The sequence below is a fragment of the Mastigoproctus giganteus genome, chromosome 3 (genome assembly GCF_048544385.1).
Source record: "Mastigoproctus giganteus isolate SK-2022 chromosome 3, ASM4854438v1, whole genome shotgun sequence".
Classification (NCBI taxonomy): Eukaryota; Metazoa; Arthropoda; class Arachnida; order Uropygi; family Thelyphonidae; genus Mastigoproctus; species Mastigoproctus giganteus.
In genome coordinates this window covers 110,974,945-110,998,120 of record NC_143577.1, presented here as the reverse complement: position 1 = coordinate 110,998,120, position 23,176 = coordinate 110,974,945, and the positions used below count along the sequence as shown (strand labels likewise).

At 39.6% G+C, this 23,176-nt stretch overlaps 1 protein-coding gene across 2 annotated transcripts in view; it reads right to left on the bottom strand.

Annotated features, from left to right (window-relative positions):
• LOC150088224 (CTP synthase 1-like) overlaps positions 1–23,176 on the bottom strand; it is a 292,973-nt gene that overhangs the window by 223,906 nt on the left and 45,891 nt on the right. For both annotated transcript variants that reach the window (XM_090369393.1, XM_090369394.1), the window contains exon 4: positions 17,776–17,892. In XM_090369393.1, the coding sequence (XP_090225519.1) occupies positions 17,776–17,892 (117 nt within the window). The remainder of the gene's footprint in view (positions 1–17,775; positions 17,893–23,176) is intronic.

Sequence of the window (23,176 nt, the reverse complement as noted above, 5' to 3'; positions counted from 1 at the left end):
ATAGATACCCCGTACTCCAGGAGCCCTACACACATATGGGTAGGGTTCAAAGATACCCAAGAGGCGATAAAATAATAGAATACACCTCGGGTGTCCCTTCTATAGCAATAGTAGTTAAAAATACTGATCTTACAGTCAAAAGGGTGGGTCATTTCTGCTCCCCAGTGGCAGTGTGTGTGCCCACCAGTGCCTTAGGACAGTTTTACATTATTTCACTATATTCCAGACTGGGTGAAGATATAAATCCAACTACTGAATACCTACAAGCAGTCACAGACTTGCTACCTACTAAAAATATCATAGTGTGTGCTGATATCAACTGCCAGTCATCCTTTGGAAGACAGAGCAGGCACATAATGGCCAGATACTTTCAGACTATATAGCTACCTCACACTTTCAAGTGCTAAACCAACCAAATAACCTCCCAACTTTCAGCAGTACCATGTGGGAGAGTGACATTGATGTTACTCTTGCAACCAATTCAACAGCTTATAAAATTACAGACTGGTGTATTCAGCCAGGACCACATCTGATCATAGAGCCATCACCTTCAAACTAAACAGGTAATTCAAACTAGATCATGAAACTGTAGCCCAGATGAGGCAGCCGAGGAAGCAGGCAGTCCTCTGGCGGTGCCCTGAACTGACTATACTCAGGAGAAGAATGCACCAGGCAAGGAGAAATTTTCAAAGAGCCAGAACATCTTGGCCACAAAATGAGGTGGATGCACTGAGAGATTCTTAAAGAACTCTCAGGAACAGTATACAGCCCTCATAAGATACAAGAAAAAGGAATGCTAGAATCACTTGGTAGGAATTACTGGAAACAATGACCATGAGCAGTTGTCTACAGAACAGTGACCAACAAGCTGCCAAGAGGAGATGCCTTAGAAACTACTGGCAAACCAGATGGAACCCCAATCCTGTGTTGGGCAGATTCTGTAAATAACATCCTAAACAGTATTATTCAGACTGAAACTGTGGATCATTCCCCCACCAGCTAGACATTATAAAAGAAAACGTTGATATGACAATGCCAATATTGAACCTCTGTTTACTATACAAGACTTAGAAATAGCACCATCCAAAACTAAAAACAATAAATGCCCAGGTTTTCACCTCTTAAAGGTTGAGATTATCAAAAAATTAGCAGAATATATGCTGACAATCTCCATTGGCTTTGCTGGGGCATTTGACTCACTCTGGTGGTCTAGTGTCCTTAGGAGACTCTGCCAGGCAAATGCCCGCACAAAATCTCTATAAGGTAATAAACAGTTACCTTACAGACAGATGTGTCTCAGTATATACAAGGTTCCAGGAACTGACACGCCCTGTGAATAAAGGCTACCCACAGGGTTCAATCCTTGGCCCTTTTCTTCTGGAACATTGTTCCAGATGAATTTTTGGTCTTGGATGTGGGCCCCGTGGAAAGTCCGGCCTTTGCATATGACATGATTTTCCTTGTAAAAGGTAACATGTGAGTGGTTGTAGAGCAAAGATCAAATGCTATCCTCTAGCAGCTGCAGGAGTGGACAGAAATGCACATGCTCAAAATATCGCCTGACAAAACCAAACAAATACTTCTAAAAGGCAATTCGGGTGACATTCAAGTCAAAGTGGACCCAATTTCGGCGAAGTCCGGACAGTCTATGACAGCCAAATCCTCTGCTTGCACCTTCACGATGGTGGGACTGTTAATAATCCTGGGTATAACCTTCATGCACAAGTACATGGTGGGTGACCACCCAGGTGTGAACCAATGTAAGCAGGGGTCGAGGTGTGGCGCCCACACCACATGGAGGAACGCCGCCCCTCTATGTTACCAGGCAGTACTAGGTGGTAGATGACTCTCATCAACCGGTGAAATACCACCACTTTGCTTATTGGAGGCTTGAAGTGGTGGAACCCATGTTTAGTCTCTGGAGCTAAGTTCCGGCCAACCCTTCCCTATCTCTTCCATCATGCAGTATGATTGATGATTTTTGAGGTTATGATGAATGTCGTGGCGAGATCCAATATTCCTTACATTTCGAGGGTACAGCTCTAAAACGGTGTTCGCAGGCCGGCCGCTAGTTAGTACACCGGACTGAACCTATTGGTAACTCTCTAGGAAGCTTCTGGATCAGCTAGTGTATAATCTTGCTACCTCTACTCTGCCAGATAGTGACTGGAGGGAGTCCGAGTAGTGTGTATGCGGGGAGCATTGTCGAGGCCACGTTATGTCAAGGATCTGGGTATATTCTTACCACATGTACGCCATATCCAAAAATTTCATTACTTCATACAGCATGTCCCACCCACTTTTTTCTTACTATTCAATACACCATGAATTGTCAAAATAATAGAGCAAGCTTATCTGCGAAAAGATCTAAACCTCCCAAGGACTTCCTAATTCATTTCACAAATATACGTGGTCTCAATTCTAATCTCAACGATGTCCATTTCCACTTGCAGTCTTCCAAACCCCATGTACTTTTTCTGACTGAATCTCAGTTATCAGTTGATTCAACTACTGCTCATCTCAGATGTCCAAATTATTTGCTGTATGATTCCTTTCGCCTCAAAGGTGGTACTTGTGCACATGTCCGTTCTGATATTCCCTGTCAGAGACTTGGCAATTTGGAATCTCCTCTCTTTGATCTTCTCTGGCTTAAAATCTCTCTATCTCATTGTGTAAAATTCATCTGTTGTCTCTACCGTTCTCCCAACTCCACTAATCACTTGGAGCTCTTTGACTTCCTCTCTTTGCAACTTGACTTTCTCCAGTCCAACTTTCCTAACAGTGAGGTAACTTTCCTTGGTGATTTTAACGTTCACAACTCCAGCTGGCTTCCGTTTTCTAGTCACACTGACCCAGCAGGTCGAGATGCTGAGGCTTTTGACCTAGCACAGATTGTTCATTTACCTACAAGAATACCGGACAATCCTAATCATACAGCCAATACGCTTGATATTTTTCTCACAAACAACCCTTCTAAGTACAAGGTTGAAGTGAGAGGTCCTTTAGGCACTTCAGATCACAACTTGGTGATTGCCTCTTCTCCAATGGAACCTTTATCTCATGGCTATTCCCAACCTCGTATTGTTTGGCATTACAAGAATGCAAAATGGGATGACCTGCGAGACTTCTTTTCTTCTTTTCCTTGGTCTGATTACTGTTTCAAAACTTCTGATGTCAACGTTTGCTCAGATCGTGTCAGTGAAATTATTCTTGCAGGAATGGAATCCTTTATCCCACACTCCACTTTAAAATCTCGTCCTTTATCTAAACCTTGGTTTTCCAATAAATGTGCTAAGGCTGTCCAAGAGAAGAACGTTGCATATCGTAATTGGCTTGTTTCTAATTCTTCAGTTTCATTTTCTGCCTACACCAAAGCTCGCAACAATTGTAAAGCAGTTATTAATCAGTCCAAACTAGAGTTTGAACAGGCTAAGAGTAGAAAACTTGCTTCTTGCCCTAATGGTAGCCGAGCACTCTGGTCTCTTGCCAAAGCTATTGGCCGCAACTTTTGCCCATCTCTGCTCCCACCTCTGTCCAAACCAGATGGTTCTGTTGTCACTTCAGCCAAGGATAAAGCTGACCTGCTAGCATCCCATTTTTCTTTGAGCTCATGTATTAATGATCTTGGTAAAACACCTCCCACCATTCCTAACACGCTCCATTCAATGCCTCCTGTGGTCTTCCGTCAAAAGGATATCAGAAGGATTTTGATGAATCTTGATGCTAAGAAAGCTCCAGGTCCTGATGGTATTTCTCCACTTATTCTCAAAACCTGTGCTCCTGAACTTACTCCTATTCTTTGCCGCCTTTTTTCACTTTCTTATTCCAAAGGTGTTTTTCCTTCTGCTTGGAAATTTGCTCATATCCAGCCAGTTCCTAAAAAGGGTGACAAATCCCTCCCATCCAATTATCGTCCCATTGCAATTACTTCTACTCTTTCTAAAGTAACGGAGAAATCAATTAACCGCCAACTCTTAAACTACTTAGAAACCTTCCGTCTGATCAACGATCGCCAGTATGGATTCCGTCAGTGTCGATCCACTGCTGATATTCTGGCTTATGTTACCCATTTATGGACTAATTCAATGGAAAGGTTCGGTGAAACACAAGTAGTTGCTCTTGACATCTCAAAGGCCTTCGATAATGTTTGGCATAAAGGTCTTCTAAACAAGCTTCCATCTTATGGTTTGCCAACTGTTTTTAGTAACTGGTTATCCAGTTTTCTCTCTGATCGCTCACTGAGGGTGATGGTAGATGGCTCTCTGTCTTCTAACTTCTCCACTAATGCCGGTGTCCCCCAAGGTTCAGTTCTTTCCCCCACTCTTTTCCTCTTGTATATCAATGACCTTCTTCCATTGACTGGAAATCCTATCCATAGTTCTGCCGATGATAGCACATTGCATTCAACTTTCCATTTTGAGAAACCTTGTCCAGCTCAATCAGCTTCAAGTTCTCGAAAATCTGCTGCCAATTCCTTAAATGCCGATCTTCAGGTAATTCTCCAGTGGGGCAAAGACAACTTAGTTGATTTCAACCCTTCTAAAACTCAATCTTGTCTTATATCTCGCAAAAAGGATTCTTCTGCTCCTATGCTTATCTTTAGTGACACTCCGATTTCTAGGCAAAATGATATATCTCTTTTGGGGATTACCCTGACTTCTAATCTCTCTTGGCACAAGCACATTACAAATATTGCTTCCTCTGCATCTAAAAAACTTGGTTTTCTCTTTCGCTCTCGGCGTTACTTTTCTCCCAAACAGCTGCTCACTCTGTATAAATCGCAAATCCGCCTGCCATGGAATATTGTTCCCACATCTGGGGTGGTGCCCCCAAAACCTCTCTCAGGCTTTTTGATTCCATTCAGAAGAGGGCAGTTAGGTTAATTAATGATTCGTCTCTAACAGAGTCTCTCCACTCGCTTTCTCATAGACGCACTGTTTCTGCTGCATGCCTCTTCTACAGATACTTCCATGGGCACTGTTCTTCTGAATTGGCTTCTATAATTCCCTCTCTCTCTTTCAAAACAGTCCGAACACGTGCCGCCACCAGCCAACATCCATTTACTGTCCAACTTCAAACCCACAGAACCAACTTTTCATCTTCCTCATTTATTCATTCAACTGCCGTTTTCTGGAACAACCTTCCTTCACACATATTTCCTGAAAATTACAATCTACAGAAGTTCAAGTCCAATATCAACAAATATCTTCTTTCGTGTTCTCAACCTCCAACCCAAGCACGGTACTAAGTACTATAAGGTTATAATACCTCTCATGTTTGGGGTTCTCATAAAAAAAAAAAAAAAAAAAATTTGGACATAAGAAGACGTCCACAAATCAAAATTAACACAACCACTATAAAAATGGTAACAGAAGTAAAATATCTTGGAGTAGCCTTTGATTCAAAATTAACTTTTTACTCCATTTGACCTACTTGGCAAAGAAAGTGAGAAATTATGCAGATATGATTGCCAGGATCATTCGAGCAGACTGGGGGGCCCAAAAGAAAGCACTGGCAATCATGGACCATGCAATTTTCCTACCTGCTATCACCTAAGGTGCCGGTGGTTCACCCGCTCAGTCATAGTAAGAAACAGGAATAAATTAGAATCAATACAAAGGACAATACTTCTCACTATTACCAGAGCATGTCGCACAGTTAGCACATCTGCTATAGGTGCTGGCCGAAGCTCTCCCACTTTACCTGGAAGTAGCTAAAAGAGGCTTGTATTATAGACTTAAAAATGGTATATTCACAGATTTTCTGGGGATAGCTCTTGACACAGCCAACACCATCAAGGTTGAAAGAAAAAGAATAGCCACCAAGCTCCATGAGCTATGGCAAACAAATTGGGAGCAGGAAACCAGAGGTCTGGTTACCAAAAGGTTTCTGTCATGGGTGGAAATGGTTAGCCCAAAGCCACCTAAGTGGTATGGCCCCTGGACTTTTTACAACATTTACATTGACAGGTCATGGCTCCCTAAAGGCGAAACTAACCTCCTTGGGGCTGACTGATGTCCAAACTGCACCTGTGGCGAGAGTGAAGACTGGGCGCACATTCTATATGAATGTATAATTTATAACATCCCCAAGAACATCTGATCATCACAGAAGAGGAAAATTATAATGCCTTTGCAACCTTCATGCAGAAAGTTTTCAAAATGCAAAGAAGGGCAATTCAGCCCCCAGCGATTAAACAATAATCAACAGTTAAAACTGCTCCCACCTCCCACCACGCCCAGACAATACTGAAAAACTGTCAGGATTGCAGTACTCTGTGCCCTGACATGACAAAACTGAATTGACCTGGGTACCCCCCCAAGGACTACCCTGCCATGAGTAGGAAACTGGGGACCCACACCAAATAACCATGTAGGGGAGGGAGTTGTACAGGCAGTCAGGGAAGCAGATTAGCTGAAAAATATTATAACCTAGTAGCAAGGGGATGCAATGTAGAATGAATGAATGAATGAATGGGTTGGGCACTGAGTGAAAGAGTGAATTAGGTGAGAGAGAGAGAGAGAGAGAGAATGAGTGTTATGGTGAATGGGAATGAGTGAAAGAGCAAATGTAAATGGCTGAAAGAATACAATGTTAATAAAAACTTACATTACTTTATATATACTAACAAACATTTACTAACAACACAAACACTATCACTGCATTCTCCCATGGCCTGCAAAAACTTGTGGCTAGAACTGCACCACAACTGAAGAGTAATAGTAAGTTGAGGTGCCCAAAGAGCGCAATGCAGAAAGCAAGAGTTGAACAAAGGAGATGAAAGCCAGAGGGATGAATGAGAGCATAAGTGTGTGAGAGAAATAACACAAACCATAAATGCTAAGTTAAGTATACACCAACCCTAGTTTTAAACTTTTATATTTTTACTTATTTAGCTTAATTATTATTCACTAACCCTAGTTTTAATCTTTTATATTTTTACTTATTTAGCTTAATTATTATTCACTAACCCTAGTTTTAATCTTTTGTATTTTTACTTATTTAGCTTAATTATTATTCATTACTATTTAAATTCACACTACACCATTGCATCTCCTCCCCCTGGTGTGTGCAAAAAAAAAAAAAAAAACAAATGAGTGAGTGAAAAAAAAAAAAAATATATATATATATATATTTGTATATATATATATAAAACCTAACAAAAAAAATTACTATAAAATGTAGGGGGCGGAGGGGGGGTAAGTATAAAAATAGAATGCACGTAGAGTGAGAAGGCAGATTATGAATGAAGTAAATGTCTCTCCTCGACCTGACATCAATGGAACTCTGCTGCCAGAGCCATCTGTCAATCTATATCGTGCTCCCTTGATTCTGTAGTACCTTAATTCCCCAGGTGAGGAGAGGTGGAAGACTGATTCCTGTCTCCTTCCCCCTCTTTCCCCCTGATGGGGCTAATCCCCACTGATATTTCTGGGGTTGTCTTCACTATCATCCCAATTCTTCTATTTGTTCCCCCCCCAGCCTTCAGTCTCCTTCCCTACTCTAACTTACCCAACAACCATTGTACTTGCATTTAATCTAAATTAAATATAACTTAACATCTAAATTTAACTCCAGCTTAAAGTACAGTTTGTACTTTAAACTCCAATTCGGCCTTAACCTAATTTCCATATATATATATATATATATATATATATATATATATATATATATATATATATATATATATATATTCCATATATATTATACAGGGTGTTTCAGTTAAACGTTTCAGAACTTCTAAGAGGGGTAGGGTACATCCTGACAACTCGAAATCATATAGCAATGTGGGGTCGGAAATGCTTTCCTGAAGCGGTGTTGCACACAGAAGCACCATAAAGAAAAGAGACCGTAAGTGAGAAATCGTTTTAATAATACATGAAAAGAAGCAAAAGGTACATGGATTAAAGTAAGTGTTCGAAGTTTCTTCCACGGGCTACAATGCACGCCTCACATCTCCGACGCATGGACATCTGAACATTCTGGTATACTCCAGGCGAATTTCTTCGGCAGCTACTGCGATTCTTGCAACCAGCTCCTCAGCATTGTCAACAGGGGTGTCATAAACTAGCGATTTCATATGACTGTGAAAATTCCTTCACAAGGGAAGGAATTTTCAACACGCATAACGACCATATCTGGGCGGTCGAGAACCCGCATGCAATACGACGTCATGCAGCACAGATTCGATTTTCGGTCAATGTATGGGCCGGTATTATGGGAGATCACCTCATCGGACCTTACCTGTTACCGTGTCGTCTAACCGGACCTATCTACTTGATCTTTCTGCAGCAAGTATTGCCACAACTTTTGAGAGATGAACAGATTTCTGCATCGACGCAACAGACAATGTGGTTCCAACACGATGGAGCCCCTGCCCATTATAGCGGAGATGTTCGTAACTACCTGGATGTCACATTTGGTCAACAGTGGATCGGACGTGGTGGTCCCGTGCGTTGGCCTGCTCGGTCACCCGACCTATCACGTCTTGATTTTTATTTTTGGGGTCATATGAAATCGCTAGTTTATGACACCCCTGTTGACAATGCTGAGGAGCTGGTTGCAAGAATCGCAGTAGTTGCCGAAGAAATTCGAAATTCGCCTGGAGTATTCCAGAATGTTCGGATGTCCATGCGTCGGAGATGTGAGGCGTGCATTGTAGCCCGTGGAAGAAACTTCGAACACTTACTTTAATCCATGTACCTTTTGCTTCTTTTCATGTATTATTAAAACGATTTCTCACTTACGGTCTCTTTTCTTTATGGTGCTTCTGTGTACAACACCGCTTCAGGAAAGCATTCCCGACCCCACATTGCTATATGATTTCGAGTTGTCAGGATGTACCCTACCCCTCTTAGAAGTTCTGAAAAGTTTAACTGAAACACCCTGTATACACTGTGCTGCCACTTTATTAGGTATACCTACCTAGTAGCGTGTTGAGCCTCCTTTAGCCTTCAAACAGCCTGAATTCATCTAGGCATGGATTGAACAAGATGCTGAAAATGTGTAAAATGCTATGCAGACATGAGTGTGTCAGGCAGTTCCTTGAGATTCGACGGAGGTGTAAGCCTGCAGTGAACAGCCCTTTCCAGCTCATTCCAAAGATGTTCAATAGGATTGAGAGTTGCAGACTGAGCAGACCACTGCAGCAAAGGAAAGTCACTGTCATGTTCCTGGAACCATTCCATAGTGATTTGGGCTTTGTACACCAGTGCATTATCCTGCTGGAAGTAACCATCTGACTGAGGATAAACTGTCAGCATAAACGGATGCACTTGGTCAGCAACAATGTTTAGGTACGATGTGGCATTCAGACAAGAATCTATGGATATCAATGGACCCGACGTGTGCCAAGAAAACATTCTCCACACCATAACACTGCCCCCCACCACTCTGCACAGTAGTTGTCAGACATGACGGGTCCATGGATTCTTGTTTTTGCCAAATTCTGAGCCTTCCATCAACATGATGCACCAGGAAATTTGACTCATCAGACCAAGCAACTGTTTTCCAATCCTCGATAGTCCGGTGTTGGTGTTCCTATGCTCACAGGAGGCGTGCTCTGTTGTTCTTCAATGATAACAAAGTACACGATGTGGCAGGCGCCTCCGTAGCCAGGTGGGAAGGAGCAGCAGTGCGTAGCACATGCTTCTTGATTAGACCGGGGTTCAAGCCCGTCACCACCAAATACGGAGGATGCGGAAAGGTCAGGGAATGACAACTGCATATCCTGGAGCAATATGGCCTTAGTTGCTAATGCTCCTAAAAACCAAATAACAAACAAACAACGCGATGTGGCCATCGGCTGTTGTAGCCCATTCGCAACAAACTGTGACTAGTGGTCCATTGCGATATTTTGTTCTGCGCACCAAGGTTGTATTCTGATGTGAAGATGCGACATTGTGGCCCGTCTGTTTGATATTGTTGCACATAGAAGACTGCTGCCCAAATTGGAGCAGTGTGGCATTAGAGGCAAATTGCTGCTATGGATAAAGGGGTGGTTGAGGGGGAGAAGACAGAGAGTGGTAATCAATGGACACTGCTCGTCGTGGACTAATGTTGTTAGTGGAGTCCCTCAGGGTTCAGTATTGGGTCCATTATTGTTTTCTGTATTTATAAATGATATTGATGATGGTATATCAAGCTTAATGTCCAAGTTTGCAGATGATACAAAGGTTGGCAAGGTTGTCAAGGATACTACTGACATTATGCTACTGCAACAGGATCTGGAAAGGTTGAGCAGATGGGCTGAGAGGTGGCATATGAAGTTTAACATTGACAAATGTAAAGTACTACATATGGGAAATAGTAACCCCAGAGCAACGTATCAACTCTGTGGTACTACACTGACAGTGGTAGAGACTGAAAAGGGCCTGGGGGAATTGTGCAGGCAGATATGAAGTTCTCTGAGCAGTGCAGACGGGCTGAAAGAGTAGCTCGTCGTGTCTTGTCAATGCTATACAGGAATTTTTTTAGCAGGGATAAGAAGGTGATCATTCCCTTGTATAAGGCAATGGTCAGGCCACACCTTGAGTACTGTATACAGGTCTGGAGGCCTCATTTCAAGAAGGATGTAGAGCTGCTGAATGAGTACAAAGAAGGGCAACAAGATTAATGAATGGAACAAAGGATTGCCCTTACGAAGAAAGGCTTAAGTTTTGCAAATTAGTGTCTGGAGACTAGGCACCGGCGAGGTGATCTGATAGAGGTGTATAACGCCTTGAATGGTTTGAGCATGGTCAATGCCGATGGGATTCTTCCTCTTGCTCAGAATAATCACCTGAGAGGGCATAAATTCAAACTGAGGATGGACAGATGTAGGATAGACGTGAGGAAATTTGCCTTTAGCCAGCGGGTGGTTGGTTGGTGGAACAGACTTCCAATCCCTTGTCGTGGAAGTTGACAGCCTAAATAAGTTTAAGGCTCAGCTGGACAGGTATTTCGAACAAACAGAGGGGTGAAGTGGAAGTGGTTATTTTTTATTTATTTATTTATTTATTTTTTTTTTTGGCTGATGCTGCATAAGTTTGCTTTCTTGCATCAAATGCCTCTACTAATGCTAATGCTAACTGGTATTCCTCCAAATGATGGAGTAGCTGCTCAGAGAGTCTGTCATTTTTTGTTTAAATTTAGAGGTCCGCAGAACGAAGCCTCTTAACTGATTTAAGGGCACCTGCTAACCCCTCTAAAGCCTTCTGAACAAAAAAGTGCAACATTTTTCCAATTGGTTTCTCGGTAATAGAATGCATGATCAGAAATCTGGGTATGGGACCTGACAGAACTTCGGTCCATGGTCTCTTTGCTGCAGTGGGATTGTCTGTTTGTAAATTATTATTTTCAGTTAGGTACAGGGTTGGGGACCCCTGAAGAAATATTTTTATCATGATTCATGAGTGTTTCTGTATGAGTTCAGTGTCCGGGCTCCCCACCTACCATGGAACCCAAAGGGATACCTGTCCCTTGGGCCATGAGGGTAGGGGCATGGCATCGACATGATTGACCCTTGCAGGCGAACCCATTAGCCAACTGATCCTAGCTGGGCCATCCAGGACCACCCATCTTGTCGAATCAGGGCCCCACAACCACCAGGATCCTCCTTTCTGAATTTCCACAGGTCGCAGTGCATGGGAAACACACTGGGTTCCATTGATGTTAGCCTGGAACCTAGGCAGTGGGCAATGGATCACAGTGATGCTAATCTGGAGGACCAGCAGCATCACTGGAAGGTCCCCTTACTACATACAGGTGCCCACGTCGAGGGGTCAGATGTGCTTCTCTGCAGTTAGGACAACTGGTGATGTAGCTGTGTAATCAGTATTTGTGTGTGTGTGAAGTGGATCCACATGCAACACAGGCAGCTGCTCCTCTGCAGACAGTCCCATTAGTGCCTAAACATTTGGCACTTGTAGCAGCGTAAGGAGCTTGGAATGTATGCTTTAACACGGCAGTTAAGATAACCTGCTTTGATCGCTGTTGGTGGTTTAAGGTTATCAAATATGAATATTATGTTCCAATGACGGCATATAGGAACTAGTATGCCATCCTTCTTTGTCATTATTCTTCTGACATTGTTGACTCCTTCATCTTGTAGTTCCTGATTTAGCTCTTCATCTGACACGTTCATGAGGTCCCATTTAGTGAGGACATCTCAATGTATTCAGGGAAACATGTAGTGAAACTGTAACAGAAGTTCCACCAAAAGTTTAGTTTCAGTAGTTGCTCAGACTGTCGAGCAATGGCAACTTCAACCAGTAAGCTTCCTGATCTTAAGTGACGAACTGTCTTGGAGGTACCTATTATGTTTTCTAGGCATTTCTGCACTAGAAATGGCAAGAGTTTGCCAATAGGTTGTTCTTGAGTTGAGTGAATAATAAGGAAAGTTGGAGTTCTGATTCTGGCTTCATCAGTCTTTTGATGCTTAGCTGCAACAAAATCAGTCTCCAACTGTAAGGATCTCATCTATGCCCCCAGTGGATTCTGGGTTTTAGGAACTGTTTGCACCATTTCGCTCTGAAAGGGAGAGCTTTTCCCCTCCAGGTTACTGGCCCCACCATGTGGAGCCAGAAGTAGTGCCACCTTGTGACCAAGCGGTAGTGAGTTAGTAATAAAAAAGAAAAACTAAGAGAAGAAAGACAGAAGGTTACTTTCCTTCTGATATAGTAAAGTGTCTGATATAGTAAATTGAGTGTTAATGTAATGCAGAAAACAAGGAAACAATTTTATTTCACCAAGAGTGCAAATTTACTGGCAAAGACACACGATCACAAAATCTCTTGGCACCTGGGGCCTTGACAGGTGCATGATCTGGTGGTGAGTGATAGTAAGATGTCAGCATCATGGATCCCAAAATTGTTCTCAAGCAAATTTCCTTGCAAGGTCTGTGACCATGGATGAAACATGGGTCCAGCACTTTCAACTAGAGACAAAAGGGCATTCCAAATAGTGGAAACACAGCTCTTCTCCCCTCCAAAGAAAGCCAAGTGAATTCCTTCTACTGGCAAGATGATGGCATTATTTTTTTGGGATGCTGATTGAGTGTTGCTAGTGAATTACCTTCAGAAAAGCCAGACAATCAGAGGGGCATATTATGCAGACCTTGTGAGGTATTTACATAAAAAGACATATACACTGGTGTTCAAAGAAAGTGCATCACCTAGGAATTCCACATTTCTAACCCTTTTTTGCAATGGTATTGTTACATCAATGACTAGCATCACAAACAGAAATATAAACAAAAGATATTTATTAATAGTTAAGGCAAAGCTAAGTAATATTTCACAGGTGCTCTCAAAATATTCCAAAATGAGCATTTGCAACCTTTATACAATAGTTTTGGTAAACACGACAACTATGACTGAAATGTTATCAGAAGCCCTCAATTTGCTTCAGTTTATCATTTGAAATGGAAAACAAAATGAACAGTTCACCAGGTGCAAACTAATATTTCGTTGAACTGCATCTGGTCCTGATGACAACAGCACACTGTTGAGGCACTGACAAGATCAATTTCTGAAGATAATCAACTGATAGTTCATGGTTCCAAACACGAATTATGGTTTCCTGAAGTTCATGAATGGCCTCTGGTTTCTTTCTGGCAACTGCAGATTCCACACGATGCCAACAGTTCTCTATAGGATTCAGGTCCGAGCTATTTCCTGGCAAGATAACAGTTGTAATGGACTGTTCTTCCAACCATTTTTTCACCTGTAACAAATGTAAACACATTACTGTCAAGCCTCTAATGCAGAAATGAAGCTAAAGTAACCACAGAAGTGCCTACTTACACTTTTTACCCGATCACAAGGAGCAGAGTCATCCTGAAAGATGCAGTTGGTTGGCAGCAATTTGCCTTCCAATATAGCCAGGTATCCATTGGCATTTACGGAACCTTTTATAAACTGCAGGAGACCTACTCCACGATATGAAATGCACCCCCACATCATTTGGCTGGTAGGGAATTTCACTGCAGACATCCCAAAGTCTGGATGGTATTCTTCACTGTCTATGGCGAATCTTTTGTTCCCATCAGAGCCATACAGGTTGAATTCCTTCTCATCTGAGAAAATGACTGACTTCCACTGCTTGGGGATTCATTTTACATGCTCCTTACACCAAATTAATTGGGCCTTTTTTCATTTTTTGTGCGAGGACAGGCTACAAGTCCATTTTTGAAGAGACGTCTTCTGACTGTTACTGCACTTACTACCATTCTTGTATGCTCTTCCCATTCTCATTTCAGCTCAGACGAAGAAGCTTTATGGTTTTTAAGGCATAAGCCCTTCAAAACGCAGTCCTGTTTTGGTGTAGAGACTCATTTGCTTCTGGTTCCTTTTTTCCTATCAGAAGAACCAGTATTCTTGAGTTTGGAAAGAAATCTACTCACTGTCGACTGATTACAAGACACTCTATATGCAATATGACGGGAAGAACATCCTTCTTCACATAACTAGCCATCCTGACACAAGCAAGGAATGACTGCAACTCTTGAGAGCATGCTTATATAGCTGAAAGTAACAGCTGATGCAATATTACATCATCACTTACACGTGTCAATCTTATCTAATGCAATCTGTAAGAAATACTGTCATATAGTTACATGATTCAGATGACAATTACAATTTTAAGGGGTGATGCACTTTCTTTGACCAGTGTATATGCCAAAGACAAACAGATAGGAAAATTCAGAAAAGGAGTCTTGTTCCACCAAGAAAATGCACCCACTCACAAGTCTGCCACTGCCATGAGTGCAGCTTTGAAATCTTGGACCATCCCCCCATACTCACCAGATCCACCACTGTCGGACTTTCACCTATTTCCTAATTTTAAAAAAATACCTGGCTGGCATCCATTTTCCCACTGATAGTGATTTCATTTCTGCAGTGGATGTATTCCTGGAAGCCCAAGAGAAAAGTTTTTTTTTAGTAGCTGGAATCAGTGCATTGCAGCATCAGTAGCAAAAGTGTATTGACTCCAAAGAGGACTATGTTGAAAAGTAACATGCATATTACCAGACTCCTCAAATAACAAGCTCACACTCAGGACATGAACTTTTCAAATGCCCCTCGTATAAAGATTTACTTTAAAAAAAAAAAAACACTGTACATATGAAATTTGATGCTCAATGTTCCAACACTCTGAAATGAGTCTCCCTAGTCTGTTGCACAATCTCACTCAAAGAAGGGACTCTACTGCACATGAGCAGGAGAAAATCACTAATGAAATGTGCCAACTGTTTCTGAAGAACCCTGTAAAACATTCACAGTGAATGAATGCTTATTCCTGTTGTAAATGGAATGGAACACACTTATGATAACATAAATGGCAACCAGGTTTGGAATGTTAAGGAATGTCAGTACAAGAAACCCCCTGAAACTCAGATGAGAAACACTGATGATGACATGTATCAGAATAATCAATAAGCAATTTCAGGAATAACAAAGGAAAGGATTGATTTGGTATCCTCCTTTACTTATTCATAAAATAAAACTTTAATTTTATATATTATTAATAATTAATTAATTTTTAAGAGTACAAATATAACTTCAGAAATGACATACCTCAGAAAGAACATCATTTTTGGCAATAATGGAATGACACTGCCAATTGGCTTAACTAGGTATTTTTACATGTTTTTTTTTAATTTTTTTAAAATTTTCTTTACAGACGACTGTTTATGCAGTCTTTTTTTCATCTGGATTACTTATATAACTGGCTCAAATCTGAATAAGAAGCATTATTTTTTACCCAATTTTTTTAATTTAAAAATTTTGATTGAAACAAAAAAAAAAACACCCAAGAAAATAAGTAATAATAAAATTTTAAATGGGCCAGCATACAGCATAGTTTGTTTGCCATTCAATATTTTCAAATAGAAAGAAATAACTTTTTAAATAGAAAGAAATAAACCACACTTTGCAGAACAAGATGAAAATGTTTAATAAAAATTTATTACTGTACATGTTGGAAAACTATACTTGGATACCAAGGAACATAGTTTACAAGGTGTTCCATCACTGTAGCAAGATATATATGCCAATTTTACAGGAAACTAAACATGTGCTTAGAACTTGATCAGATAGTAGCAAGTGACAACCTTATAAAACAGATTTTATAGAATCCCACAAGATTCTTTCCAATTACATCAGAGGGGAAGATCATGTCCCTCCCCACTGACTACAAACACTTTGCTCATTTCAACAGGCAGCATTCCCTCTCCCCCAACTCAAGCACTATCTCTACCCAGTCTTCACTGCCCATTTTACCGATTCCCTACCTTTAAACCTTCGAATGTATTCACATTGGGAATTTTGTCTATGACTCTCAGCTATTCTAAAGTGATGTCAAACTGTTCGCCAGCTTGTGTAATTAATTTGGCAAGAGCAGTCTGCACAAATTTACAAAGCTTACTTTAAGCAATAATACTAAAAAAGAGAAATGTCAACCCTTTCCTGAATGGATTACAAGTATTAAATGCCAGATAATAGTCCAAGAAATGAATACTTTCTCTCATTAGCAGGTATACACAATTATACAAAATAAACAATATAGTGCTTATGTGCAGCTTGTGTACATCAAATTATATGACTAGTAATGGCAGAAAAAACAATTTAGCAATATGTTATCACATGTGAGAAATTGAAATTCTCCAGTACAACTGTTATGTTTTTCATACTGACAAAATTAACAAGTTAATTGTCTATGCACAAACATTTATCACAATTAAACTAAAAGATTCTTATTATTTTAAATGAGAATTGCAAAAATCCTTTTCAGTGTTAATAATTGTATCTGAAATATTTCTCTTGATTAATGACATACTCTTATCTTGTATAGATACTTTGAAGTTGTTTAAATCAAAACTGACACAAACTGACACAAAACTGACTGAAATGCCCTGGTTTCAGGAAAATGTTCTAGCACTCGAATGGCCTACTCAGAGCACAGATCTTTTCACACCCATCTCCACTGAGTATATGCAGTATGAACCAAAGAATTGTGTGCAAAAACAGCCAGGGAGGAAAAAACTTAATAAGGTGCATTAAAAGATTTCCTGTGTGAGGAATGGCAGAATATTTCCACTGAATCTTGACAAAAATTTGTGGAAAATTTGCGATGTAGGTCATCTGCTGTAATGAATGACATAGGTGGATCTACACATTAAAATTCTGTTTTTTAGTCATTTGTACAAATGTTGCTTGGTGTTCCAATAATTTTGATAATGTAGTGTAAATAACATCAGTCAAGCATACTAGCAATGGTATCTACCTATTGTTTTATTATTTCAATTAAAAGTTTTTTTAAATAATTTCAAATTTCCCATCATTTTATCTGATAAAAGTATGAGCCAATAAGAAACAGAAATTTATTCAGTTAATGCAGGGTATATTTATAAAAACTGCTGTGTATCGAAGTTATTTTTTTGTGACCTTTTTTTATATTGTTCCAATATCAGCATAGCATTATGTGGTGTTCATAAAACTTTTTTTTTATACTTAAAAAGGAAGGAAACAATACATTCTTATATCACATCAACCATGAATATTTTAATCTAATATTGTAGTGTATCAGCTGATATCAACTGACATGCCTACATTTAATGTTTATATAATCACACAGAATTCTAATATATAATTCCATTAAAACAAGCTTATTTTACAAAATTAACTCCTTAAGTTATACGAAAGGGGAAAACATGAAAAGAAAAAACTTGGCAATAAAGACTAGAAAAACATAATACTGCATAACAAAACTAGTGAAAAGCATATATAAACTTACCTGTGGCACTAAACTGACATGAACACAACAAAAATTCTCTCGCTTCACTCTGAATTGGAACTGCCTAAAGGCTTCAACAAATGGCATTCCTTCTATGTCTCCAATTGTGCCACCCAACTAACAAACACACAGTAGTACAATATAAGATATGTGTCTATCAACATGAAATAACATTCAAAATTGCACAGAATTTTATGAAGAGGAATAAAAATTAAATAAAAATTAATTACACATAGAATTTTCAATATTTAGAGCAGCTTCAGCAAAAAGGCATTGGCTACTATGTTGTCACAACTTTGAACTGCTACTAACAAAAAGTACACTCTTTCAAATTTGGGATTTAGCGAATGTCAATTTTTTTTTTCCCTTGTTTCAATTTGTACTAGTTATTATTTGCATTTATCTAATTATGTAGGTGAAAATTTTCTTACTTAGGTGAGGAATTTATGTAAAAAATTACAGTAAAATTAATTCTGCTGACATTGAATTCACTGTCATGATATAAAGACTATCTTTACTGCTTTACCATTCTTTTGCGTAATTCCATAGATATACAGTTGCATTATAATTGTACACTCATGGAATAAAACCGGTGTATAGTTACAATATAACTGGGTTCCAGATGTTTTAATATATAATATAAATTATAAATTTTATAACATAATTTTAAAAGTAACACATCACATAATTTTATAACATAACAAACACATGCTGCTGCGCATGTAATTGGGAGTAGTGTAGTCTTTGTTGTTGTTGGATTATAGCTGCATCAGTGACTAAAATCATATTGTGGCAAAGCATTATCATGCTTATCTCTTGGTATTAGGGTGAAATGAGTGCATCATATAAGTTTTTAATTTAAATTTTAACTACACTCATGCCTAAGACTAAAGAAGCAAAGAAAAGCAAAGAGTTCAGTAGTAAGAATTCTTTGGATTGGGGAAGAACTGATGAGGGCAGTTCTCCTCTGAATCAAGGTAAGGTCTTATTCTTCAAACTGTTTCTGGAATGTGTGCAGAGTTGACTTTAGTGAAATACAGAGCCATAGGAGATGCCTTTGTGTCTTCAGATGCAAAGAGTGTGAACATATTAAGCATACTGATGGGAAAATTTAAGTACCTGAAGAAAAGAGCTAATACTTTCAAAGGAAATAAAATGAGGGACACATCACGCACTCTGCTACCCACCTGAATGTTAGAGTCTACACTCATACATTAGGCAGCACAGCAAGATCACCAAAGGCAGAAGGCAATAGTCCTACAGGAAGTAGCTATTACTGTCAGCTTTGACAACAGAGTAAATATACCATATCGTTACACTGTGTACTACATTGTCAGAGAAAAAGGAAATAATTTTCAAAAAAAAAAAAAAAAGAATAAATAGAATAGGAACAGGGTGTCTCTGCCAGCCTGTCCTATAACATATTACAGTGAAGAACAATTATCATCTTTTAAGGACACAAAAGATATTGATATTAGTAGGGAAAAATTATGCAAAATTAATGACAAATGATGAAAAACAGTAAGCTTACATACATCAGCCAAAAAAGTACTAAAAATCATGTCACTTCCCAATAATAACTGGTCTAATACTTCCTTGAATTTATTCAACCTATTTACTTCCAAAACACCAGATGGATGTCTGTTCCTACAATCAATTATTACTCTAAGGTTAAAGCATATTTTTGAACATGTATCCTGCAAATATCCTTTTTCAGTTTAAATTCATGACCCAGTATTTATCTGAGAAAAAGATGCCATCACCATTTAGTTTCCACAATCCTTTTAAAGCCTTAAAACTTAAATCAGGTCACCTTTCAGGAGCCTTGTTTCCACATACCATAATTTGTAGAAGTAAACTTTATCCTGGCAACAAATACCCTTTTGACCCCCTAAATGTATGCATAGTCTATGCATGACTGAAAATGTCAATGTTAAGTGTCAGAATATATGTGCACTCTGAATATGTTTCAAAAAAAAAAAAAAATATTAAACAATTGTACCTATAGGTTAAGATGTAGTAGTAGTAGTGGCATGTGATGCAAGAAAGCATGTATATGAGCTTATGCAGCATCAGCCAAAAAAAAAAAAATCACACCATTCCCTCCAAATGCCTGTCCAGTTCCTCCTTAAATTTATTCAACCTATCAACTTCCACAACAACAGATGGAAGTTTGTTCCAGCAATTAACCACCCGCTGGCTAAAGGCAAATTTCCACACATCTATTCTACATCTGTCTTTTCTTAATTTGAATTTATGCCCCCTTAGGTTCATAATCAGAACAAGTGGAAGGATCCCATCAGAATTCAGCGCACTCAAACCATTCAAGGCCTTATACACCTCAATCAGATCACCGTGCAGGTGTCTAGTCTTCAGCCACTGCAATTTGCAGAACTTAAGCCTCTCTTGGTAAGAGGATCCCTTCATTCTCCTCAACAATCTTGTTGCCCTTCTCTGTACACTCTCAAGTAAATATACATCCTTCCTAAAATGAGGCCTCCAGACCTGTACACAGTACTCAAGGCGTGGCATGACCATTGCCTTATACAAAGGGATAATCACCTCCTTTTCCCTGCTAGCAAAATTCTTATATATCATTGACAAAATCCCATGACCTGCCCTGGCAGCCTGTCTGCATTGCTCAGAAAACTTCATATCTGCCTGCACAATTACTCCCAGGTCTTTTTCATTTTCTACCACCTTAAGTGTAGTACCACACAGTTGGTATGTTTCTCTAGGGTTACCTCTACCCATATGCAGTACTTTGCATTTGTCAAGGTTAAACTTCAGTTGCCACTTCTTAGCCCATCTGCCCAAATTATCTAGATCCTGTTGCAGTAGCACACTGCCATTACTGTCATTAACAACCCTACCAACCTTTGTATCATCTGCAAACTTCAACATTAAGCATGATATACCTTCATCAATATCATTGATAAATATACAAAACAACAGTGGACCCAACACCGAACCCTGTGGGACTCCACTAATAACATTAGTCCAAGAAATGTACAATAGTCTTTCAAGAGCAACAGTGTCAAAAGCTTTCCTGAAATCCAAATATATGATATCAAAATTATTTTTTGCATCCAGTTCCATTGTAACCACATCATAATATCCTATCAAATTTGTCAGACAACACTTTCTCTTAACAAACCCATACTGTGTCTGAATTATTGCTGCAGTCTTGTCTAGATGATCCTGCAATGCATCTTTAACGAGTGACTCCATTATTTTACCTGGAACAGAAGTTAAACTAACTGGTCTGTAATTACTCATGTCACCCTTCGATCCCTCTTTGTGAATTGTGGATACATTTGCACATCTCCAGTCCGTGGGAACCTCCCCTGAGTCCAAGGATGCTCTCACAATTATGGCTAAGGGTTTGCTTAGTTGCTTTACCGCCTCCTTTAATATAACTGGATAGATCCCATCCACCCCAGGTGCTTTTCTTATGTTTAACTTCAACAATTTCTCCTCCACTTTGCTCTCAGTTATTACACAATCATTAAGTATCCTGCTACAATTTGATAACCTTCTGCCATTTTCAAACCTTAATAATTCCTCACGTGTGAATGTAGATGCAAAAATACTCATTCAGTTTGTTTGCTATCTGAGCAGGATCATCAACAGTCAAACCATCGATGTCAAGTGGACCAATCAGATTCATCCCCTTCCTTTTAGAGTTTATATAAGTAAAGAAATCCTTGCTCTTTTTCTTATCATCTTTTGCCAAGGATTTCTCGTAATCTGCCTTTGCCTGCCTAACCTCCTTTGTAACCTGATTACAGACTAGCTTATATCTGCCATAGGCTTCTGAGTCGCTTGATAATTTATATGCATCCCATGCATTTTTCTTCTCTTTCACGAGTCTCATTAGTTCATTTGATAACCATTTAGGCCTAAACCTTGAACAATATTTCTTAATAGGTATGAAACTTTTAGTAGCATCCACGATTGATTCCTTGAATGCTTCCCACTTAGAATTTGTTACTGACGATGTTACCAACTACTGTTGGTAACATCGTCAGTTTATCCCACTGTACAGAATTTAAAAACTTTCTGAGACCACTGTACTCACCTTTACGGAAGCAAAAACCCTTTCCTTTACCCCTGATGGTAATTATATCTTTAAGTAAATCCCACATCAGTACACTGTGATCACTGCCACCTAGTGGTTCCTTTATCTGCAAATTCTTAATACACGAATGATCACTGCTGATAACCAGATCAAGAGTATTATTCTCTCTGGTTGCCTCTCGAACATGCTGCTGCAGAAAACAATCATCCAATAAATCCACAAAAGTCTGACTAGTGTGTGAGTGACCAACCCACAAGTTCCACTCAATATCTGGGAAGTTAAAATTCTCCATTATAAGACATTCTGATTTACTGGCCCACTCTATTTCTCTGTATAATTGTTCATTGTACTCATTCTATAACACACCTACTCAGGCCTATAACACACTCTTACTCTTATTTTTGCTTTCGCAGTGCATATGTCACACCAAACTGACTCAACAATGCACTGTTCATCTATATCAACTGGGTGTACTTCTTTTGATTTTATGTTTTTCTTAATTAACAGCATAACACCTCCTCCCTTTCTATCCTGTCTATCCTTTCTGTACACATTGTACTCCCCAAATTCTAGTTCTGCATTCCTTATATCTGTGTGACACCACGTCTCTGCTATCCCAACAATATCCGCCTTTGATGTCTTGACCAACACTTCAAATTCATCAAATTTATTTATTATACTTCTAGCATTGGTATACATGCAAGCATACATGGTCCTATTCCTAGTTACCCTAACACATCCCATATACCCACCTATTTCACATGACTGCCATCCGTCCCTGAAACTCCCAACACCCCTCGCTCTAGGTTGCTACTTATTCTAATAGAAGTTGTGCAAGAATCAACTTCACCTCTGCCTACAGCTACTGTTAAACTATTAGTCCTTGTATCCCCCCCAAGCTATCAGTTTTCCGACCCACCTAACACTGCCTCGACATCAGCAAATATTCTTGCACCCTTTCTATTTAAGTGTATCCCATCCCTGTAGAAGCAGTCTCTCCTGTTAACAAGTACAGACCAGGCTGAAAAAAATTCTATCCCTTGAGCCTTGCACAATCTTTCCAGGGCTAAATTGATCGACAAGGCTCTCATCATATACTCCCTCCTATCGTGTCTGGGCAGAATTGCAGACACTTTCAAATTCAACCCTAATTCTCGGCTTTTGTTCAACAGTGACCTATACTTGTTACATAATTCTGCCGGTCTCCTACTCTTAATATCATTAGTGCCAACGTGTACAACTATATCACCTTTTGTGCCCTTAAAAGATGATATACGCTCTACAACGTCATCAACCTTTGCCCCTGGCAGACATACCCTG